At 57.0% G+C, this 22,249-nt stretch overlaps 8 protein-coding genes across 8 annotated transcripts; 3 read left to right on the top strand and 5 right to left on the bottom strand.

Annotated features, from left to right (window-relative positions):
* JDV02_008258 (uncharacterized protein) lies at window positions 1-1,707 on the bottom strand. Its single transcript, XM_047989838.1, has one exon. It carries the CDS (start codon window positions 1,348-1,350, stop codon window positions 115-117), a length of 1,236 nt encoding a protein of 411 aa, XP_047845843.1. The 5' UTR covers window positions 1,351-1,707; the 3' UTR covers window positions 1-114.
* A 489-nt stretch (window positions 1,708-2,196) lies between these two features.
* JDV02_008257 (uncharacterized protein) lies at window positions 2,197-4,711 on the bottom strand. The gene is made up of 6 exons (XM_047989837.1): window positions 4,391-4,711; window positions 4,308-4,330; window positions 3,673-4,242; window positions 3,286-3,614; window positions 2,880-3,212; window positions 2,197-2,813 (listed from the first exon to the last, which is right to left on the bottom strand). Exons 1-6 carry the CDS (start codon window positions 4,524-4,526, stop codon window positions 2,243-2,245), a joined length of 1,962 nt encoding a protein of 653 aa, XP_047845842.1. The 5' UTR covers window positions 4,527-4,711; the 3' UTR covers window positions 2,197-2,242.
* Window positions 4,712-4,823: 112 nt separating this feature from the next.
* Window positions 4,824-6,671, bottom strand: JDV02_008256 (uncharacterized protein). Its single transcript, XM_047989836.1, has one exon. The coding sequence runs from the start codon at window positions 6,167-6,169 to the stop codon at window positions 5,042-5,044; it is 1,128 nt and encodes a 375-aa protein (XP_047845841.1). The 5' UTR covers window positions 6,170-6,671; the 3' UTR covers window positions 4,824-5,041.
* Window positions 6,672-7,366: 695 nt separating this feature from the next.
* JDV02_008255 (uncharacterized protein) lies at window positions 7,367-7,687 on the top strand (the record flags this gene model as incomplete). The annotated part of the gene is made up of 1 exon (XM_047989835.1): window positions 7,367-7,687. The coding sequence occupies one exon, from the start codon at window positions 7,367-7,369 to the stop codon at window positions 7,685-7,687; it is 321 nt and encodes a 106-aa protein (XP_047845840.1).
* A 324-nt stretch (window positions 7,688-8,011) lies between these two features.
* On the bottom strand, window positions 8,012-8,809 carry JDV02_008254 (uncharacterized protein; the record flags this gene model as incomplete). Its single annotated transcript, XM_047989834.1, has 1 exon — window positions 8,012-8,809. One exon carries the CDS (start codon window positions 8,807-8,809, stop codon window positions 8,222-8,224), a length of 588 nt encoding a protein of 195 aa, XP_047845839.1. The 3' UTR covers window positions 8,012-8,221.
* Window positions 8,810-9,718: 909 nt separating this feature from the next.
* JDV02_008253 (uncharacterized protein) lies at window positions 9,719-10,804 on the bottom strand (the record flags this gene model as incomplete). The annotated part of the gene is made up of 2 exons (XM_047989833.1): window positions 9,719-10,348; window positions 10,445-10,804. The coding sequence occupies 2 exons, from the start codon at window positions 10,802-10,804 to the stop codon at window positions 9,719-9,721; spliced, it is 990 nt and encodes a 329-aa protein (XP_047845838.1).
* Window positions 10,805-17,967: 7,163 nt separating this feature from the next.
* On the top strand, window positions 17,968-20,863 carry JDV02_008252 (uncharacterized protein; the record flags this gene model as incomplete). The annotated part of the gene is made up of 4 exons (XM_047989832.1): window positions 17,968-18,339; window positions 18,410-19,352; window positions 19,457-20,015; window positions 20,125-20,863. The coding sequence occupies 4 exons, from the start codon at window positions 17,968-17,970 to the stop codon at window positions 20,861-20,863; spliced, it is 2,613 nt and encodes an 870-aa protein (XP_047845837.1).
* Window positions 20,864-21,322: 459 nt separating this feature from the next.
* On the top strand, window positions 21,323-22,072 carry JDV02_008251 (uncharacterized protein; the record flags this gene model as incomplete). Its single annotated transcript, XM_047989831.1, has 1 exon — window positions 21,323-22,072. The coding sequence occupies one exon, from the start codon at window positions 21,323-21,325 to the stop codon at window positions 22,070-22,072; it is 750 nt and encodes a 249-aa protein (XP_047845836.1).
* Between the last annotated feature and the right edge of the window lie 177 nt (window positions 22,073-22,249).

Below are 22,249 nucleotides of genomic sequence, written 5' to 3'. Positions count from 1 at the left end.
CTGAGCAGGGTTGTATATTAGATAGATCTACTTTACATTATAGACGTAGGCGCCATTCGAGGTTGCTTTTCACCTTAGAAATTTGACAAGTTCAGACAGACAACCCATCTTCTCTCACGCAGCCAGGGCAGGGTAGTCGGGCAACCGGTACGGGTCGTTGGACTTGAGCAGCGAATGTTGCAACGCTCGGTCCAGCCCCAGCGTCGTTGTGAGGCCCATCAGCGCGTTGATCACCTTGACGCCAAACTCTCCTTTGGGGTACGCCAGCCCCGGCAAGCCCTTGGGGATCCTCTGCACCTTTTCGACGTACGGCCGCAGCTCCCGCTCGTAGGCCTCGCACGCGGCGCGCAGGTCGTCGGGGCTCTTGGAGATCTCGCCGGCGAGCACGTACGCGCCCATGAGCGCGAGGCTCGTGCCCATGCCTGTCAGCGGCGTGGGCGCGTATCCCGCATCGCCCACCAGCACGACCCTGCCGCGGGACCAGGCCCCCGCGCGGACCTGCACCATGGGGTGCGAGTAGAAGTCGTCGGTGCGATTCATCTCGTCGACGAGCCGCTCCGCCTGCCACCCGGCGTCGCGAAACGTGCGCGCGAACAGCTCCTTTTGCGCGGCGTCGTCGTGCTGCTGCAACGCGTCGGCGAACTCTGCTGCGTGCGCCATGGTCCCAAAGTTGACCTGCCCTTGTGCCTGTGAGTGCCACCGTATGAATATCAAGCGCTGCTTGGTCGCCGTGTAGCTGATGGCGAGGTCCGGGTCGGTGGGCTGGCGCGGGATCGTAAAGTAGGCCATGTTGACGCCGAGGTGGCGAGTTACATCTAGTTCGGCCTCGTCCTTGAGCATCATCCTGCGAATGCGCGATCCCTGGCCGTCTGCCGCAACGAGCAGGTCGTATACACCGTTGGTGCCGTCCGAAAGTGTAACCTTGACGCCGTCGTCTTGCTGCTCGAATGCGTCCACGGACACGCCGAACCGGTACTCAGCCGCATCTCCTCTTGTAAGGTCGACCAACACCTTGACCAGGTCCCCACGCAGCATCTCGAACTGGCTCGTGAAGCCCTGCCGGCCGGCGGTGTCGTCCTCGATGCGCGCGAACAGCGCCCTTTGCCGGCCGGTCGAATCGACGACCTGGAGGCCGAGCTCGTCGATGAGGTGCGCGCGAATCGACTCGAGGATGCCCATGCGACGGGCCGCCTCGATGCCCTGCTTGCGCAGGTCGATCTGCTGCCCGTTGGCGCGCAGGCTGGGGGAGCGCTCGATGATGGTGCACGTGTGGCCGAGCCGGCCGAGCCAGAAGGCGAGCGCCGGGCCGGCGATGCCCGCGCCGGAGATGAGGACTCGGAGTGGCGGCATGGCGGCGGTGTGCGAACTTTTGTCACGTATTATTGTCTCAAAGAGTCGGCGGGCGCTCTGACTCTATATCCGCGAGAGTCTTGGCCAGGGACGAAAACGCGAGCCCCGAGACCGAGCCACATGTGTGATGTTTGCGTAGCATTGGAACAACACGCCAACCCGCCCCCATCATCACATAACGACTGTGTGTTACGCCGGGTGCCGACCGCAATGCTCGGTCGCAGAATGCCATCCGTCTCCCTAAAACGGCTCCCTCTTCGGGCCCGAGCTTCGTGGGGCCGGGGCTCCAGTGCGCCAACAACCCCTTGGCTCTCTGTCTGCTGATCCAGGGCAGGCAGGCATACGTGCGTATCCCCTCATTAAAGTACTCCGTACTTTTCGGCAAGTCTGTTGTCAGCTTGACAGCGACATACGCCTGGCCCTGCCGGTGCGATGAATGCTTGCGATCCCCCGCTTACCCAACATAGGTGCTGCAGCGCGAGGCACAACAACACCATGGCCCCAGAGACTGAAAAACAGCCGCAGAGGAGGGTGTGCAGGAACATGAGACGCCAGGCTGTTTGCTGTTGGCCCAAGCGCAAAATCTGCGAACATATCGCTTATGTGACCAGGTAATACGCTAAGGGCAACCATTGTTGGTTCCACCCCTTGCACCAGACATGATGCTTCGCAAGTCTTCGGCCCAACTTCATCCTGGTAAGGCTTCATTCATGCCCGTATTTTACCCACTCACTTTCTTAGCATTTCTGGAGGTCTCCATTTAGTATTTGCACACTTGGCATTGGGTTTCTCATTACTCAGTGTCTGTCTTTTTGAGGCGCCTTTTGGCATTGAGCCCACTTACACACATAGTCTGCCTCCCTTTGCACTTTGACTGCTTGCAGAGGCATTCTTACTCGGGCTCATTTCGAACATACTGACCCTCTCCGTCGCGCTGATCCAGATCTTCCTCCTCCAGTCTTTCTATGTGGCTCCCGAAAGTGACCTGACATGATGGCAGCTCTAGCCCCTCGCTTGCGGGCGTAAACAACAGAGGCGTGACGTTTCTGATGCTGATGCGCCGTGCCAAGGCCGCGCCTGCGTCGAGGTACGGCTTACACGCGTTCGGTATCTCGATGTTCCGAAGGGAGGCTTCGTCCTGGAGAGCCAGGAGAAGGTCGTTTGCCCGGGGCATATAGTGTCCCATCTCGAACAGCAGCTCGCATCCGCGACAGAGAAGGTCCTCGTGAGGACCCGGAAGCGGCAGGTTGGTCAGCAAGCTCGCGACCGAGGCATGGCAGGCGTACACTAGCCAGCACTCAAGCCGCATCCCGAACGAAGCGCGATAGTTCCACAGATGCGAGATGAGGTTTTCGCAGTGCGATCGTGAGAGCGAACGAGCCGACTCACCCCCGTCGAAGCCCAAGAACGAGAGGCCCAGAAACGGCTCCAGGAGCTTTAGGCACACCAGCTCGAACCACACTCTGCCGAAGTTAGCCTGCATCTCCAGGTCCAGGGGCATTCTTGGTGCCATTGGGGCAACGCCATACAGGAGATTTGTCCAGCTCGGGGCCTGAATCGTCTGACATCTGAGCATGTCTGGACTGGATGACTTCCACGCGAGGAAGCGATCGTACAGCTCCTTGCAGCTGCAATAGTCGGGCACCACGCTCGAGCGACTTTCCTCTATGGCAGGTAAAAACTCACAGGCCATTTGCGTGAGCTCGTACTCGGCCGCGCTGACTTGGCTATGATACAATAGCTGCGGCTCCGCTGCGACGGGATAGGGGGTCCATAACGGGGAGACGCTCTCTTCTTGAGGCGGGGGTGTTCCGGACAAACCTAGCGCGGTCGCTGGACGGTTCGCAATCAAGCTCATTCTCCTAAGGCGACGCCAGCCCTGTTAGTATGAGGCCGTCCCAACGCTTTTGTCCTAAAGAGCAAGTCATCATTTACACGTCAAGGCAGTGGAACCCGTTGGCAATGGACGCCATTGCCTGCTCCACCTTGCTCGCCTTTGGGTTCCCACGATCATACCCGAGCCATCCAGGCCCATCAAAAACCGTCGAGGACGACTTGAGGGCGCTGAGCTTGTCGAAAAACAGACTCGTGCCCAGGGGTAAGTCGCCAAACGTCATCTCGTGTACGGAGAGGATGGCCACTCCTTGCATCAGCGACACCTCGATGGGTTCCTGCTGGATGGCAAGAAGCTGGAATGCTTCATCGGCGAAGCTACTACCGCGGAGCGCAAACATGCTCGGGCCATCGCTCTTATAAAAACAGCTCTGGCTTGGTCAGCAAGGTATCATTAACGGAGACGACGACGCATATGCGTCTGCGCACCGTCGAGATTGCGAGGATCGAGTTGATCAGGAGCTGGGAACAGAAGCACGTGTCTATGTGACCGGGAGCCTCTGGATCTGCGGTGAGGCTGTCGAGCAGGAGCTCGCGATGCAGGATCCGGGCCAGTGAATGGTCCCAGGTCCAGAACAAGGCGAAGAGATGGTTCAAAACCCCTTCGTCGCGTGTCACCGCCGTCCACCGCGACAATGGCAATACGGGCCTGAATTCCCCCAAGGCGCTCCAAGTTAGAAACGTTGTCGAGGGGCTTCCTTCTTGTAGGTGCAGTCGCTGACTTGGCTCGCCGTCTGAGACTGAGGTTGGCCGCCCGTCCAAGCCGCTGGCTGCTCGGGAGAACACATCGTCGACTCCCTGCGAGTCTCCGGCACGCCTTGAATGGTCCAGAGTCCTCCATTCCGCAGACTTTCCCATGGCGTCCAGTGATCTCTTTGCATCTGCATATGCACCCTCCAGCTCCGCCAGGCGTTGCTTCAGGGTCGCGCCTGGTCCGGCGTACACGCATTCGGCGTGGGCTGCAAGGCACGACCGGCAGGATGGCCGACGGCCATCGCACTGCTTCCGTCAGAGTTGATGTCCTTTGATGATATACTAGAACCGCGGAAGAGGTCAACAACGACCTTGGCCTTACGCTTTCGGCATCCTGGAACACGCCCTAGTCAGCAGCACCTCACTCGATGCGTTGGGCGATCAACAAACATACGATCACATGCCAGCTTCACTTGGCTGCGCTTGAATCTCTGGATAGCTTCGCCGCGTGGCGGGGTCCCCCCCGGCCCGCCCGGCGGTTTCGGGAGAAGTTGCCTGCTGGACTCTGGGTGGTGACGCTGCGCTCTCATCCTTGGTAGCTGTGCTGGCGTCCAGTTTCCCCGGAGGATCCCCTTGGTTGGGAGCACGCCGGCAGCCAGTTACTGGTCATCTAACAGGCCCGCTGGGAGTCTCATTTATGTCTCCCTCCGCCTTTGGGACGATGACGTCAACTTGACATTGGGCGACAGAATATGGCCCTATGTCGTGTGACCAGAGAGGCGGCCCTCTACCACCAAATTTTTTTTTTCCAACAATGCAATAATAACACTGCCTTTTCTTTCTTGCTGCCTATCCTTTCCCCAAGCCTAGCCGGGTTCCGAGGCCGCACTCGAGATCGTGTGCGTGAGGATAGGTTGTGAGAGAAAACTGCAACCACACGCTGATGTGCGGCCATGCAGGGCGGTAGAGACAACGCAGTTCCCTTTAATCATCTTTTCCTTTGATAATGAGGACTATGCCTAAGAAATTTCACGCAAAAGCCGGGCATGTGCTACAGGACGCTCGCCCGGCAAAGGGCCAATGTTAAAAGGTCGTGAGTCCTCCTTTACCCCTTGCTTTCGGCCTCGGCCTCGGCCTTCACTTCCAATTTCATCTCCACCTGAACCTCCACTCCCTCGATCCAAGCCTGCCGGATCCTTCTCATCGCGTTCAAGTCGGACAGTGGACTACCATAGACGAGCACGAGGTCTGCCCTCTTGCCGCGGTCGACGCTGCCTCGGTCGTGCAGCCGAAACACGCTTGCGGGCACGAATGTGGCGGACCGAAGGGCATCAAGATTCGACAGCCCCGCTCGCGACAGAAGCTCCAGCTCGTCGAGAAGGCTGGTACCAAACGGGATGCCCGTGCTGCGATGCTGGTAAGCAGCCGTGCCCGCGCAGATGCAGACGCCGGCGCTATACAGCTGCCTCACCGCGGCGACGGCGTGGCCAAAGTTGCGACCATTGCGAGTCGTTTCGTCCTGGAGCGCCTTCTGGACGAAAAAAAGCGTGGGAACGACGGCGATGCCTCGTTGCGCGAACCCCTGCGCCGTCTCCGCGCGTAAAGGCCCGTCGACGGGGACGCCTGTGACGATGTCGAAGCCGGCGAGCAGCGCCGCGTCGTACGCCTTAGTTTGCGACGTGTGAGCAATAGCCAGCTTCCCGTGCCGGTGTGCCGCGGCGACAGTGGCTTCCAGAGTGTCCGAGTCCAAGCCCGGCTGGTCCGCGATGGCGTTGATGTAGTCGGCGCGTGCCGGGTCCGCGATCAGCTCCTCCACAAGACGCGTCGCCTCTGCTGGCGTTCTCACGACCCGTACGGCGCGAAAGGAAAATAATCCTTCTGAGGCGACCGTCTCGGGCCCAAGGACCCATCCGCACCCGAGGTAGCTAGGCATCTTCGGGTGCCGGGACTCTCTGCGCATCGCTTGGTTCTCTGCGCTTGTGCTGACCAGGTCTATGACGGTTGTGACGCCGCATGCGGCAAAGGACGGGAGCGCCATCGGACACGCATCAATATCGACCTTGCAGTCGATGAGGCCAGGCATCAACGTGCAACCGGAGCCGTCGATGACCACGTCGGGCGACGACCTGGGCTCCAGGACATTGCCGGGGCTCGCCTGGAAGCACTGGTTGCGCACGTGCTTGATGCCAACGCCATCGAACAGGTCGACGTCTGTTATGGAGATGATGGTCATGCTCTGTGGTGCGTATGTTCAATGGCTTGCGTCTGGCGAACCGCTTCAGGCCCCCTGCCCACGTCGTCATGAACAACGGCACCCGCTGCCTCCCCGCTGGGCGGCGGCCTGGGCCGGCTCCGGCACATCTACTTCCCGGACCATTCGCGCAGAGCTACGTCACATGAAAACAGAGGGTGTAGGGGCCGGTAACAGTGATATCCACCCGTCCCTACCTTGGCAGATGGTCAAGCCTCCTTCATGTTGTGATGGGGCTTGCCGTCCAACGGTTGACCCCGATGAGGCTTGTGGGTATTGCTCAGTCTCATTGCGACGCCCTCCTTGGCAGCTTCAAGCATGACTCTTACGATACTTGGCTCCTGGCGTCTTCCTGTGTCCGCGGACTGGCGCTATTATGACTGACACATGTATATGTCGGTGCTTGGAAGCATTAGCCGAATCGCGGCGCACTTGCCTTACTCGTGCCTCGGCTCCGCCATCGTCTCCTTGGACACCGTTCCCGTCTTTGGACGCCATGTTTTTACAATCTCAGTCTTTTTATCATATATTTTGGCCCAGACAACCGGGGGTTGTCATGGCTTATCGGGGCCACCCGCTTCGAGCACCCCAGTGCATACCGGGGTCGCCAGCACAGCTTGCGCCCCATCCAGGCGCGGCCAACAAAGGAATCAGGGCACACAGGAAGAAGGAAGGTGGCACCACTGTGTCATGTCGGGCTGCGACAACGCCCGGGATAGACTGATCTGTGCCCGTCTGGCATCAGCTGACAGCCAGGGGAGACCCCGCGCCTGACCCCAGTGCCGTCAATGTTGCCCTCGTGTCGGATCTTCCATCGCGATTCGCTCATAGAGTGCCTTGCAGTTCTCTACTATTATACGGGCAAAAGCTTTGAGCAACGTTTCTATTGTCCTTATGTCGCTTTCTCTCGGATACGATGTCATTGCATCGCGATGGCGGCATCGAGAACTTGAGAGAGGGGAAAGGGGTTCAGCTCGGAAGATACTTCCTACTCCAATGATGGAGTCTGGAGTTAATCCCGAAGGACCCTTGTCCAATCAAACATCTCGAAACTTTCCCCGGGCGTCTGGTGGCATATCATTTTCGCCACCTAAGAACGGAGGCGAGGCCGATGTCGTCCTCCTGTGCCTAGCCACATCCGCTCTTGATATTCGGAGCTAAGTCTCGGAGCGAAGTCTAATGGTCTTTACGACAATATGCGTTACTGGGACCAAGTCTATCGGCATCTCTCTTGGTTTTCAAAGGGGCTGGGGCGCCCAGTTCCAGATCCGTTTGGCGACCGGGTGGGAGGAACATGGATACATGTTCACAACAGTCGACTCGGGCCCCGTCGGCAAGGGACCTTCCTTGTACGGAGCATCCAATAAAGAAACCCTCAAGAGGTCTCGCAAGGTTGCGCTTGCAGATTCAGGACTGCAGGTCGCTCAAGTAGTAAGTGGCCCGGCGTTGGTAATGTTCCAGTCGGCCCAGGCCAGGCCAGACCCTCCATGTCGACTTTAGCCTGTCGACAGTCAGTCCCCTCCCGACGATGGGTTGGGTAGCACAGATACCGCACATCCATCACTGTTTTAGTAAGTCTTCAGGCACTTTTGTCGGTCTCGGCGCTAGTCCGGTCATGTCACTGCGTGGCACGGGGCTGCACGATGTGGGAACAGTGAAGCAAGGGGCCAGCACAGCCATCGAGGGCTTACGGTACGCACGCCAGAGGAGTTGGTATATGGAAATACATTGTGTTTCGGTAAACAGCGCATCTTCTGTGCCAAATTGCAAGACATCAAGGTCCTGAAGTGAGGACCGTTGGTACACAAGCGGAAACAGAGACAGCCACAACACAATACGATATTGATCTGATGTCGCGTTGAGAAGATACGCGCAACCATGCGACAAGCACTCAGGCAAGCTTTGACTTCCGGCGATCGTTGATTTCAAATCCCGCTGGCATGGCATGTATGACATGATCCCAGGGGCCCGAAGACCATGCACGAGGTTGCGGTAACATCAGAAGTTGTACAGAGCATACCACACCACGATGTCCTACGACCCCCCTGACCACGACCGCTGGGCCTCGCGTCGCGACTCTTCGTACAATGTCAGACACGATGCCAGCACCATTAGGTCGAAGGCGCGCCCATGTTCCACGTTGACCTGCAGCACGCCGCACGTCCTGTACGTCCTCTCGCTCGTGAAGACGGCGAGCACCTCGCTCGTTAGTGCGTCCTGGAGCTTGAAGTTGCGGGAGCTCATCGACGGCACCGTCATGCCTTGGACGGCAGCGGACTTGGTGCGCTTCCAGATGAGGTGTGTTCTCGTGCCGTCGGGTAGATCCGTCGCCCAGCGCCATCCGGACTTTGTGAGGCGCTCCTTGGCAAGTTCCTCCCAGATCATTGCATCGAGGTGCGACAGGTCACCGAGGCCAATTTTGAAGCTGTTGGACAGAGCAGGCATGTGGGACACAGCGACGATAGGTGACTTGTTATCTGGGCCGTCATGCATGGTCAAGTCGGGCTTTCCGGAGCCAAGACTCCACATGTCCACGTAGTAGAGGTGTTGTCCGTCGGTTGACTCGACATCATAGTGTCCGCTCATATTCTTGCGGCCAATTTTGAATTGTTTCCGAGCCATAGAGTCGTTTACTACTGGTCGACGCGAATGGGTTGACGATGGAGTCAAATGGGGGTCTAACAATATGACCTGGCGGAGATGTGCGCGCCAAAAAAAAAAAAAAACTGCCAGACGAAGACGCTGTCCTCGGGGGAAATGCAAAACGCCCTGCGCTTTTCTATTAAAGGATCTTTGAGGAATCTGACCTTCTGTATCAATTGGTAGTATACCGCAGCGACAATCAGGACAAGGCTGGCTCCCAGACCGTGCAGATCGTATCCCTCGGCTTCTGATGTGAATCGGCCCAAACAGGTAAACGAGACGCCAGCCAAGGCTGGGTCGTCGAGAAGGCGTTCAGCTTTGGGACCCCCTTCGTTCCATCAACGTATTGCGTGGATGGAAGAAGCGGGCCGGAGAATAGGCAACATTCCATCGCAGCGCTATGGCGCCCACAACGAACAAAGCCGACAACAACGTGAAGACAAAAATCTACGCACTAGAAGACTGGTCGTTTGACACAACCGTAATGCTACATCGACATGGGCCGGCAGTTAGCTTGGCTTAATACACCGCGTGACCGCCTCGTCATGCGGGGAGGGCGGTTATGCTTGGCGTTGAGTACGACCAAATGACGATTGGAAACGTAAATGATGAGGCGGCGGCAGCACAGTGCGGTACAGCAAGGAGAGTTTTCCAATCTGGCGAGCGGCAATATGGGTGCCCTCTCGGCGAAACGCATTTCGGACGGCTTCTGACCGGCTCCAGGTCACGGCAGGGACCTCGATGCTGTAGGCCGTGAGCTCGGAGCATCAAATGATAGCTTTGGCTTGGATGGCTTGGCTCTCTTGTGCTGGCAAGGCAGGATGTCTGAGCTATTTGAGACGGCATACACGGTCGCGCACACACAGTCTCGGACCCAAAACACCTCGGCTAACGCATTTCGTCCGACGAGAACGGCTCTCGTCGCAATTCTTTTGGAGGCCCAGGCGGCGAGCTATCCCCCGGCCCAGTGCCAGCGTAGCCGGCAAGTTGGTCGCACTTCCAGGGATGTATTGGCTCGACAAAGGCTGTGCTCAGCCTCCAGCCGTAGACCCCCCTGTACTCGACGGCATCCTCAGACGCTGTCACGGGCGCTAGCTGCGCCTTGATGTCTGCCGTGACCGGCACCGGCGCAAACGCGTCATTCTCTGTTAGCGACGTGTTGAACAGGCGAATGTACCGATCGCAGTGCCGCGGGCCCCCAAACGTCGGCTGGTTCGTGACGTTGCGGATGAACTCGATCGGGTACGGTATGTTGTGGAGATGGGGCCAGCTTCTGATGGACAGCATGCTTTTGCCTTGTTCGGCCTTGGACTCGGCGTAGAATGTCGCCTCGCCGTCGCTTTCGCCGGCGTACGCATCATTGAGTGGCTCGAAGAGGGAGGGGATGGCGGTGATGCCGTACAGGCGCGCCCCTCGGACGGCGATGTGGTTCGCCGTGATCATCATGGTGCCAGTCCAGCGAAATGCCGAGTATCTGTCGCCCAGTCGGTCGACGAATGGAAACTCGAATGAAGCTCGCTATTAATTACTACCGCGTTAGTACAGTAGCGACGAGTGCGTGTGTCCAGTTGGCTTGAAAAACTGCATGTGAGGTCTGTTCCGCGCCAGGCTTACATGAAAGTCGCTGGTCGAGACGCCGTACCCTTTGCTGCCCACGTCATGATCGTACACCGCCGTCACCATCAGCGGATACTTATCGCTGGGAAAGTCTGGCAACATGCTCTGCCACGCCGCCCCGTCGAGGAACTCGTATTCTTTGGGCAGTATCTCGCGGGCGCGCGTCAGGGGGATGGGCACGATGAGCGTCGTGCCGTTGAGATTGCCCGTCACGTATTTCCGATATTGCTCCAGGTCGCCATGGGGCTTCATCTGAGACTGCGTGGGGGACGTATCCAGCGCCTGTCGCGGGAGGAGCACTGACACGGCCGCCCGGGCAGCCAGCACCGCCGTGGTGACAATGTCTTCGAGATGCATCAGGGGCGGGCGGTTGGCCGATGTCAGGCGTCACATATGTACACGGGCCGGGCCCAATTGACTTGACAAGATGCGATCAATGCTGCGCGTTGAAGAGAGAGACGGCATAGGGCGGCCACAGAAAGGGGGGGGAGGGAAGACGAGGGAATGGGCCGCGGGGTTTTCCAGATTTCCCCCATACAAGCCCGACGCAACGAGCCATAACGAATCTTTTGTATTTACAACAGGTCTGGGACATGTTCGATGTCACCGTGTCAGAGACTCGAGACTCGAGACAAGCGCTAGCTGCTGCCGGCTGGTCGGCGTTCCGAAAATGAATCGGCGCTCCAAGGCGGCCACATTGTACAGCCGCCTGGAGGCGCCAATCGACGGCCAGGAAGAGGCGGTAGGGCTCGGCATCGCCAGGAGCCGCGCCGAGCCATTCCCCTTGAAGGTTGGCTAGCGGGCCAGGGCGGGCGTGGAGTTGACGATGGATGGGGTCGATCCACCATCCCCCCCCCCGGACCGCAGTATGGTGGCCGCAATCTGGCCGCGCCACGCTTGCTTCTGCAGATCTGCGTGCGACCAACGGCATCTCCCGACCCTTCCAGTGTTCTTCCACTTACAGAAAGATGCGGGTTTTCTTTCTGCTTGACTAGCAGCGAGCGGCCTGCGTCCAGACCCGGGAACATATATCGAGCAAGACTCTGACGGCGCCCGCCCATTGATCCAAGGATGCGCCGCCATCTCCAATCTCTTCTGTTCCTTGCACGCAGCAGTCGTGTCAGTGTCTTCATAGAGGGGGCCCGGGCCGGTCTGGCTGTGCGCGGCTGTGCATGCCAACTTAATTGCACCCGCGACACCAACGCCACCACCCATATTCATGTTGCTGCTAACGTAGTCATTTGCCATGTCTGCGACCTTGCCTTCGCCCTGCGCCCCAGTGCTCAGTCTTCTTGCCTTTGACTGCTGGTAAGAGCGTGCGACTGCGTCGAGCGACGGCCATGTCGAGTACCAGCATTTCACTGCCACCCATCAGTGCCCTGTCGTCATCACCAATGATCTTGACCCGCGACGCCTTTGGTTGAGCTCAACTGCTTTCGGTCATCAAGCCAGCTCGTCGATCCCTCGTCGTCTCGTCGCGCGGCATCGTCCACGTGCTGTTGGGTCCGCGAATCACACTAATCTGGAGGGATCCCTCCGCGATCACCGTTCAAATGTGGCGATGCTACCCATGTCGGCGCGCGTGCGCTCACAACTCACATGCATCCATGCCCCAGTCGCTAGGCCCGCCGGAATATCAGTGTCTGGTGTCGATGGTCCACCGCTCTAGGTCGGGTTGCGCGCCAGTTCGGCTGTCATCAGCCCTCGCAAAAGGAACAGTTGCTGAACCCTGGGCCCTACATTGGACCGACCTGCAGTGAGTCCAGTGGGAGCAGCGGCACCAAACCGGGCAGTATGAAAGAGCGACGGCTGGGATGTCAATGTTCATGTCGGTAACGGCTACCAGCACCACGTTCACCGTGCCGTGTGCTGACAAGGAGTGGCCTGGTATCGACTTATAGTAGGCAAAGGTGCATCGCATCATCAATGGTGACCTCGGGCAACCGAGTGATATGACCGAACCCTACATGTAGTGTGGCGCCACACAAGGGGTCCAGGTCCTTGGGTGACCGTGACCGGCCTTGTCACCGCCCCAACATGCAGCGATGGAGCATGAGAAGGCGGAAATGAGGCCATCGCCAAGTCGGTAGCGGAATCCGTTGAGCCGTCACGGGGCACATTGTCGTTGCAGCACATGTACATGCGCATCCAACGTTGACATGTACCGCATTCATGTCTACCTAACGAAACATCCGTTCTTACAATGACCTAGTCCTTATCAAAGTTCCTCCGCGTCACGAAGCATCAGTTCATGTAGTACTTATGTGCTCATTTATTCAATTGAGCTCGGACACGGAACTAGCCCGTTCAGTGGATACCGGTGCATCGAAGCATCCGGTAACCCTCGGCCAGTTACTAACTACTAAGTGCGAAATACACGCCAAAATCGAAAGGCTTCAAGGGGGTGGACTGGCTTCAGTCGCACATTCTCTTTTCGACACCATAGATGAACAGGTAGCCTGACAACAGTCTCACCTCGAGCTACTTCTCTGTTATTCAGAAGAGAAAACAAACGCCGTTGGCCGACTTTGCGCCCGGTTTGGGACAGGCAAAGTTTCTGCTCTTCCGTACGAAACAAGCCAAAGCCATCGCGCAGTGCGACCACACCAGCATTGCTCGCATCGTTTCCTCGCTCGCTTTACCAGAACTGGATCTTTCAACGTCATTGTACGGGTTCACTTCGTGCTGCTGCCCATATGTAGCCTCGTGTTGTGGTGCATGTATCGCGCGCCTAGGGACGAGCACAGCTTCCTTGCTTCTCCTCCCAGGTAAATCAGCATCACCCGAACCTCAAGCTGCCGTTTCGCATGTAATCACGCACTGGGAACAGTGTCGGAAAATCAAACAACGAGGCACTTGTATCAGATAATTGGAGGCCATCAAAGCGCATCCTGCGCCCTTGAACAATAAACCTGGGCCTGTACCGCATGGGAACAGAAATGCGGAGCGGTGCTGCTACTCGGTTCATGCGTGCTAGCGGCGGCACACAACCGTGAAGGTGCTACTTAAAGACAGCAGCTTCAGTGCCTATGCTGTCCCTGCATGGACTGCGAAACGGCACATCTGCGCACCATCTCATGGAACAACCAGCACTGCGTGCACACGCTGCAACATCGATGCCTACTTCGTAAATATGTCCTCTACGGCACGGTGCTACATGATCCGGGTACCTTTCCGCAGGGGCTTGGGCATACCCGACATGTAGTATGACCCTTGTGTAACGATACGTGCACGAGCGCAGTTGTACCGTGTGACCGACACGCGAGTTTCGTACATGTACCCACTATGTGCGCGAGCAACGCAAGTAACTTCGAATTGCAAAAGACACAGCACTGCATCTTCCCAGCAACTATCCTTTGTCGCTTGCCACTGGTAGCTGTCGGCGTTCTCATCAGCCTCTCCGCATCGTTGGACTTCATGTTGTCCACTAGCCCTCGGAAGTGACGTCTTCCGCTTCGACATGTCTCCGCTGGCCCTCCAAGTTTCACATCTCGCCCAGGACCCGGTACAATTATACCGTCAGAATCCACAATTGTGCTGATTCGATGTGCAATCGCAAAACCAATGAGTTACCGATGCTAAAGTTGGACCTGATAGAAGCCTGGAGACATAGATTATAGTCGTCATCAACGGCAAAGGTGGCCTCAAGAATTCAGAAACGCGGGCGCGTTACCATGACTCGCACTACACGTAGACGCACTAGCTGACGCTGGACCATGCGAAAGGTTTCTCTCGCCTTCTGACACCCGCGTGTCCCGCGCTACATGGGACGTCGCTTTTAGTACCCTAAACGTCAAGACGGACTCCGTTCGAGCGGTCAACATCAAATTAAAGCAGGTGATACTGGGAACATACTCACTCGGACGCGTCGATCTTGGACCTTATTGCCCCGAGAAACAGGTACGATACTTACAGAGCAATAATCGCACGACTTCAAGTTCACAAGTCAAACATCCTCATCGCCGCAATATCGCGGCCATGAAAGGTGATGCTGCGTGAGTGAACCTCGGGCAACATGAAGCGGAACATGCCCGTAGCGACTGTCAAGTTTCCTGCACCCCTCCTTACCCTCCTCCTAAAAGCAATGTATGTTGTCGCTAACTAACCACTAACGTGCTGGGGACCCAGGACCCTTGTGTAACAAAGCCGCAGGCAATCGAGATGATCCAGATGCGTCACAGCCTGACGTGGCGAGAACTGTCGTCACCACATGCAGTCTTCGCCACCCCGCCCACGGGAAATCGACCTTCTTGACGCCGACAGAAGCCAGAAACATGCTCTTTACAGTGCCGATCTCATGCCAATTTTTCCAAAGTCTATGCCGGGAAAAGAGCGAATTCCTGAGCACAACATGGTCAGTGCTGGCCAAGCGATTGTCGTGACGGAGGCTGCGAAGCCTTCCATGTATCCATGGAAAGGTGCTGAGTGTTATTGTTGGGGTAGTAACCAGCACCTATCTCCGAACACGGACGATACATGATTTTGAGACGAAGAGCCTTTAAGCCGCCAGCCTGCGATAATGGCTCAAAGACGCCTGGCACCATAGGCACGAACAGCTTGTTGGGCGGTGCAGTCGTTACCAACCAAAGTTCAAAGGGGCAAAGGAACGAGGGCTTAGGAAGAGCAAGACCAACCAGGAGTCATTTTCCGATGGTGCCCCGGCCAATTGCACCAAAATATTGAAAATATGTTGTCGACGTATAAGGAGAGCAAACTTGAGGAGACAGGAGAGGCTGCGCGAGGCACAGCGTCGAGAACATGAATGAGGCACAAGCATCAGGGGTGCAGTGCAGAGGGCAGAGTGAACCCCTAGCGCCCCTCTCCGATCCCTCCCATCCAGGCATGGCCGAAAGCCGCAACCCCAGCCCGGTCAGCGGGTCCAGGACCGACGACAGCAAGGCATGGCAACAGTGGAACTGCATATCGATTCTCTGTCAAGAGGCGAAATGGAATCATAGACAATGTATGCCGTGAGCCTTCAAACTCTCACCATGATGAGTAATGATGGGCAGCGTTCTCACGACAAGGTATGTAGACCTACAGGCATCTCGTGCGAATATTGTCTAGACTCTTCGAAGTAAGCGGGCACAAATTCACACACTGACGGCACCCAGAGAGCCCAGTGCAGCTGAGGCAGACTAAGCACAACAAATGAGACGAACTTGACAGCACCATGTTGTCTATCTAGAAGGAAAGCGTTCTCCCTTGCGTCTAGTCAGTCGCCAAAGTCGATCACCCCGTTCTAGAATCCTTGATTAAACAGCGCCTCCCGAGTCGCCAATACTTTCTTCATGATTCGTTTCCACCGATCGCCGCCAGACAGGGCTCGTGCTGCTTTCAGGCTTGACTTGGTCAGGGAAGCATCCTAAGCAGAGCCGGACGCACCCGGGAATCGACCGCCGCGGGTACCCTGAGTACCGGTGTCACCGGGGAGCCCATTGCTCGGAGTGCCGGGGTTACTGCCGGGGAACGGACTGCCCGGAGCACCGGACGGATCCTCGGACGAAGTACCGGGGAACGGACTGTCCGGAGCACCGGACGGATCATCGGACGGATTACCGGGGAACTTCTCAGGCAAACCATTGGGCGAATTGGGCCCGCCATTGGGCCCGCCTGGACAGCTGTCGGGGCAGGGGGGGCAGTCGTTTGTCGAAGAATCACCAGAATCACCAGTAGACTGGTCGTCCGTACTGGTGGTTGTGCCTGTGTCAGTGGGAGAGCCCTTAGATCCAGCCTGACCACGAGCATTGCGCCTCGCGCGCCGAGATGGCAACCCGCCGTCAGCGCTGCCGGGGAATTTTCCACGGCCGCTTCCACAAGGCGGGCAGCTCTTGTCGTTTCCTGTAGGCGATGTCCCCCCAGTCGATGAATCTCCTTCAGTTGGCCCGCCTTCAGTCGATGTCGGCCCCTGAGATGATGGCGAGGAGGAATCGCCCCCAAATGTGCGCGCGACGTGCTTTGCCTTTGGTCGTTCGTGCGTCAATTTGTCAATGACAATGTCATCATTTTTTCTCTTCATTATGATTGGGGACAAGGAGGGAGCGTTGCCCGCTCCAGCTGGCCCTGTCGACTTGAGGGGAGACGACAGCCCAAGGGTCGCAAGGATTGCAACGGTGGCGACGGCGTACTTCATTGTGGCGAATATATGCGGCGTGGCAGTTATCTTGGAATGTCGATATTGAGTTTTGGAGAGATAGGTAATCTCGTTGATCACTTCTCGTGCTGGTGTGCAGAGTTTACTTGTGTAGATCTCCTTGCTTCGGCTTTCTTCAGCAGCCGGACAGTTCGTCGTACTTATACCTTCTTGAAGCCCATTTCATGTTGTGAGAATCGCTCTAAATTCCGATGTTCGGTGGTTTGGCTTCTTTTCTCAGTCTATTTACGACTTTTACCTCTTCCTGAGACACTTGGCGTGTCGCGCATATAGCTGGATATCGGATCGCATAAAGCGCCCAGATCGTAACCGAACTCCGGTCGTTGTAGGTTAATAAGCAACGTGAATGTTTCTTAGGTTCGCTGCGCCACAAAGGAATCAACTCTGTCCACGTAATGCTGTCGAAGTTCCAGTGAAAGAGCCTTCCGCGCTGCAAAGCAAGCACATTGACATTTCGGGACTACAGGATCCATTTTCATGGGCGAGCAAATCGCATGCATTTTCCGTGGGCAGCACAGGTCTATGTCGTCTGCCGTGTCGCTACATTCACGGATACAAGACTTTTGCGGGGACAGAAAATGCCCGAACTACTGCACTTCGGATCCGTCCAAGCCGTATTCCGAAAGCCCAAAGTTCAAGAAACTTCCGTGTCGTCATCAAGATGAGTGGTGTGCGTGATTGAGCGCACGCAGGACACAACAAGAGTGCGTACTTGGAATCACGCCGCACTAACCAGGCTTGGAGTCCTATGTTATGCGAGCCCGTATTAGACGGTATCGAATAAACAGAACACTGAGGCCAAATTTCGACGCACTTTGGCCCTGGATTGTTTCAGTAAGCATATAATTTATGCCTCCGCGAGCCCCTCGCGCCGTGCAGCTGAACAGCGTTTCCAATTGATCCAGGATGAAACATATCTCAAATGTACGCGCGACAAGCTCCATCGGCTTTTCAAAGGCTCGGGGAAGTGTACATGCCCACGGCACGCATCACGTGTAAATTCATACAGCTTGTAGATAGGCCAGCTTATAGTCTCGAGCTTTCCAGGGTACTTGTACTCATCTAAATCCTGCGTCACGATCGAGCCACGTACCAAGATTACGAAGTGGGTGCTGTACGACCTTGGGTGGCTACTTTTCTTGCTTGTTTGGATTCGTCTACTTCATGTTTTGGAATAAATACGAAACTATTAATGTGATCTCATTGTGCACATGCGGTCGCAATGCGTATGCGATGTGGCAAAAGGGCTGGCTTTCTTAAGCCCCGGGTTGTTCCCCTCAACCGCATCAACTCCGCGATCCTACGCGAACATCGGCTTACTTTCGTATTCACTCATTAATTCCATGCAAATATTCTGACTGCTACAATGCTTTATGAGCGATTTTCCTTTGTTCTTCTCTGCATCGTCACGGGCAGCGAGGCCATCGCCAGACCTCCCCAACAACACCAACCGTCGCACGGTATCGATTTCGCAAAGTATCGTGTCAAGGAAAATTCCTTTTACCACCGACCCGACAACGAACTACATAGATTGAAGGCCAGGGATGGTCTCAACCCCGAAAGCCATGGAATTGACTTCTACAATGACATCGCTGCCGCTCTTGTCAAAAAAGTCGCGCCTGGAGCTGAGTTCCGCATCAAGGATTGCTCCTACGTAGACGAGCTGGGGCATGCGTACGTTTACGCGGCGCAAACGCTGCACGGTATGCCCATTAACACGGCCCACATCAATGTCAATGTACGTTTGGCACCGTTGCATTATCTTATTAGCAGGGTACGTGTACTGACAGGGAAATCTCTGCTCACAGATGCGACGCGACGGCTCCATCATCTCATACGGCGATAGCTTCGTTCGAAACCTAGCACCGCAGCGCAATCCGCTCGTGAAGCGTGAATTCACCGATGGTATTGAAGCCGCACACCATGTCACGAAAAGGCTGCAACTCCCGATTCGGGTTTCTGGCGCTGCCGTTGAGCGCCTTGATGGCCCCGAGACTTATCGCGTGAAAGCGACGGACAACACCGGCCATTTGAAGGCAAGCTTGCGATATGTCCCGGTCGATGGCACTCCGAAGCTCGCCTGGTGCATAGAGGCCGTCTCCGAGGGTGGGTGGCTGGAGACTTGCGTCGACGCCAACGATCCGCAAGAGATAATCTCCATCGTGAACCCGAACCCGCACGCCGAGCCCGCGGATGACGCAAAGTACAAGGTTATTAAACGCCCAGCAAAGGACCCTTCCGAGGCCCCACCTCGCGTTGCCAAAGAACCCATTGCACAGGCACGCGACTGGAGTACTGAAACAAACATGAAGGGTCGCAAGTTGGTCTTGGGAGGCAACAACGCGCGCATGTTGATCGAGGGCGTACGCTACCCCATCAGAGCTCGGGGCAAGGACGGTGAGACCTTCAACTTCCGCTACAATGAGCGAAATGCAACTTCTCCGGAATCAGTCCAGGCCTGCGCCACGAACGCCTTCTACGTCGTCAACGACATGCACGACACGTCGGCCAAGCTGGGCTTCACCGAAGAGGCAGGGAACTTCCAGGCTTCCAATGACAAGGTCCGAGGTGGCGGGGGCGATCCGGTCGACATCAACGTGGTGTATACCAGCAGCCAGGGCACAGGCCCCAACTTTATGGCATACCCAGACGGCCAAAGTCCACGCATGACTCTTTCTCTGCTCGGGAACGAAAAGGCTCGCCTTCCCTGCATGGACAACGCTGTTATCATCCACGAATTTGTACACGGCGGTAAGTGATCGCTGCTCAAGTACCACCGTGGGCCGTTGAGGATGGACCCCAAGCCTCTACATGTAAGCTCGAAGCATGTCTACATGGACTGACCCAGCATGCAGTGTCGATTCGTCTGACGGGCAGTCGTGACAACGCAGGCTGCCTTCAGGGAGGTGAAGGTGCGGGCATGGGAGAGGGCTGGTCGGACTTTATCGCCCTGGCGATGCTGCTCAAGCCCACAGACACGGCCAAGACTCCGATTCCCCTCTCACCCTGGCTCACTCGCAACCCGAGGGGACTGCGCTCGCACCCATACTCGACCGACTTCGAAACCAACCCATTAACGCTTGAGGACGTGGCGGCTCGGCAGGAACCGCACGACATGGGTGAAGTGTGGGCCACCATGCTCTTTGAGCTCATGTGGAAGGTTGTTGAACATAAGCCTGTTGAAAACAGCACGGTTCCACGGTTGGGTTCGAATAAAATTGCGACAGATGGGAGGTACTTTGCCGTGCAGGCCGTCATGAACGGCATGAAGAAGCAGCCTTGCAACCCCGGGTTCTATGAGGCCCGAAACGCAATCATGGACTCGTTGGAATCTATGGGTGGCAAGAATATATCCTGTGCTGCCTGGACTGCCTGGGCAAAACGGGGGTTTGGCGCAGGGGCACGGCGAGGGCAGTTTGTCAACGACTTTACTGTGCCCCGGGATTGTCCCAAGCCCTCGTGGGGACCAGAGGGCCCTAAAAGGCCGAGGTCGCCTGGGCCATCTGGCCCGCGGGGACCACAGGGACCGCAGGGACCAGGGACGCCTCAGGGACCTGAGATGCCGCAGGGACCTGAGATGCCGCAAGGACCTGGTATGCCGCAGGAACCGGGGCTACCACAGAGACAAGGTCCGCGTCCTGAGCAGTATCCTGATCCATCAGGTCCTATTCTTCTTCCAATTCCCGATCAACAAGGTACGGTCCGTGAGTCGATTCCTGATACCCAAGGATCTGTTCCTGAGTCGAAGCCTGGCCCATCAGATCCGGTTCTTCAACCAATTCCCGATCCGCAAGGTTCGATTCTTGAGTCAGTTCCTGATTCCCAAGGTTCTACTCCAGAGCCGCAAACTCCGGATCCTAGTCAGCCAAATCCGATTCCTGTTCCGGAGGATGCGAACTCGTCTCGGCCAGCCCAGCGACCCAGGCCCGGGAACGGGATGCCGGCGCCATCTCATGGCCCGCTCCCCTCGGGGTGGAAACTTCCACCGGGACAGTTCTCTTCGGAGGATGTCCCACACGAAGGTGTCCAGGAATCTCAAGAGCCTGCGCCTGATCAGCGCGAACAGCCTGAACTGCCGTCCTCGAACCCGCCAAAGTCAGTCGATGCAGCACGAGATGGGCTTGGCAGCGTCCCTGGCGTTGGTCCACCTGGTCGGCGACGATGGCTGGGGAAGAGAAGGTTGGCAGCGCAAGTGTAGGTGGAGGACGGTCTGTCGGGAACAGTCGATCAAGAAATGGCCTGTCGAGACCAATTCAGTCTAAAATCATCATCGGTCAAGAACTATCGGTCAGGAACCATTGGTCAAGAACCATCGTTTAGAAATCTACTTGGATAGTCGGAAGAAACATTTGTTGTATATACCACTTAGATGTTCTCATACTACGCTACCGGTTTCTTGGTGCCGCATGGTCAGTTATACGAGACATGTAGCTACCACAGCGACAAATTCAGCTGTGCCGCAGTAGTGAGCTTGAAGTGACCCGGCAGCGGCGCTCACTTTGGACTGTGTGGTCCTTTTTTTCGGGGGGGGCATCAGCCGTACTTGGTGGTCATGACGCCGGGGGGCCACAGGGTGCTGGCTGACCACGCGACTTATACGGGCCTCGCGGCATTGCCCCGCAACACATCGTCGTCATCCTCACAGGCTTCCTGACTCGATCGACGTTTTGGGCGCTGCGCAAACTGGTGGCCATTTATCGATCCACTGAGCGCTGTTCATCATGGCCGACACGACAGCATCCCGGCTGATACCGCATATCCACCTCCTCTGCATGGAGAAGCGCTTCATCAGTGCCTTCACGTCGGCGATTGCGCACCACGGCCTCGCGTCCTCCACCGCCCTCACCTTTGACGTCCACAACGCCGCATTGCAGTTCGTCCCCGAGTCGACGCACTTCGACCTCGTCGTCTCGCCCGCCAACTCATACGGGCGTCTCGACGGCGGCTTCGACGACGCCATCTCGCGCGCCTTCTCTCCGCGCGACGACTATCTAGCGCTCACGCGCGTCGCCCAACACACCCTCTACGATGCGTGGCGCGGGTTCGCACCCCCAGGAACATGTACTCTCGTGCGCATACCAGACGAATTCGGCCCGCCGCGGTCGCGCAACGTCTGGGGTGCGCGGTACGTCGCGCTGTGCCCGACGATGCGCACGCCGCAGGAGGTGACGTGGGACCGCGAGGTCGTCTACGAGAGCGTGTGGAGCCTGCTCGTCGCCGTGGACCGGCATAATGAGGCCATCCGAGCTGATGGCACGGGCGGCAATCTCGACGTCAAGATCAAGAGCATGTTGATGACGCCGCTCGCGACGGGCATCGGGAGAGTGAGCGAAGAGCGGTGGGCGCACCAGTGCGTCCTGGCCATGAAACACTTCCTCGAGGCCAAGCAGCGACCCGACAAGTGGAGTAATCTAACGCCCGTGGACATTTTTGAGCATACAAACGAAGTCGTGGATACATGGACCATGTGAGAAGATAGAGTTGGGGCGATGCGCGCCGTGTCGCCGTATGTGACCGCCGTTGATGTCAAGACTGGCAGGAGACGGCCCTTGCGGTTGTCTGTGTTTCCCGGTCGACTATTAGCAGGAGCAACCACTTGCCTCTAGAGTGCCAAGAACGCCGCTACGCGTTCTTTTGAGTTTGGTCGA

Source organism: Purpureocillium takamizusanense, chromosome 8, assembly GCF_022605165.1.
Source record: "Purpureocillium takamizusanense chromosome 8, complete sequence".
Lineage (NCBI taxonomy): Eukaryota > Fungi > Ascomycota > Sordariomycetes > Hypocreales > Ophiocordycipitaceae > Purpureocillium > Purpureocillium takamizusanense.
This window is presented reverse-complemented; position numbering and strand designations above follow the sequence as displayed.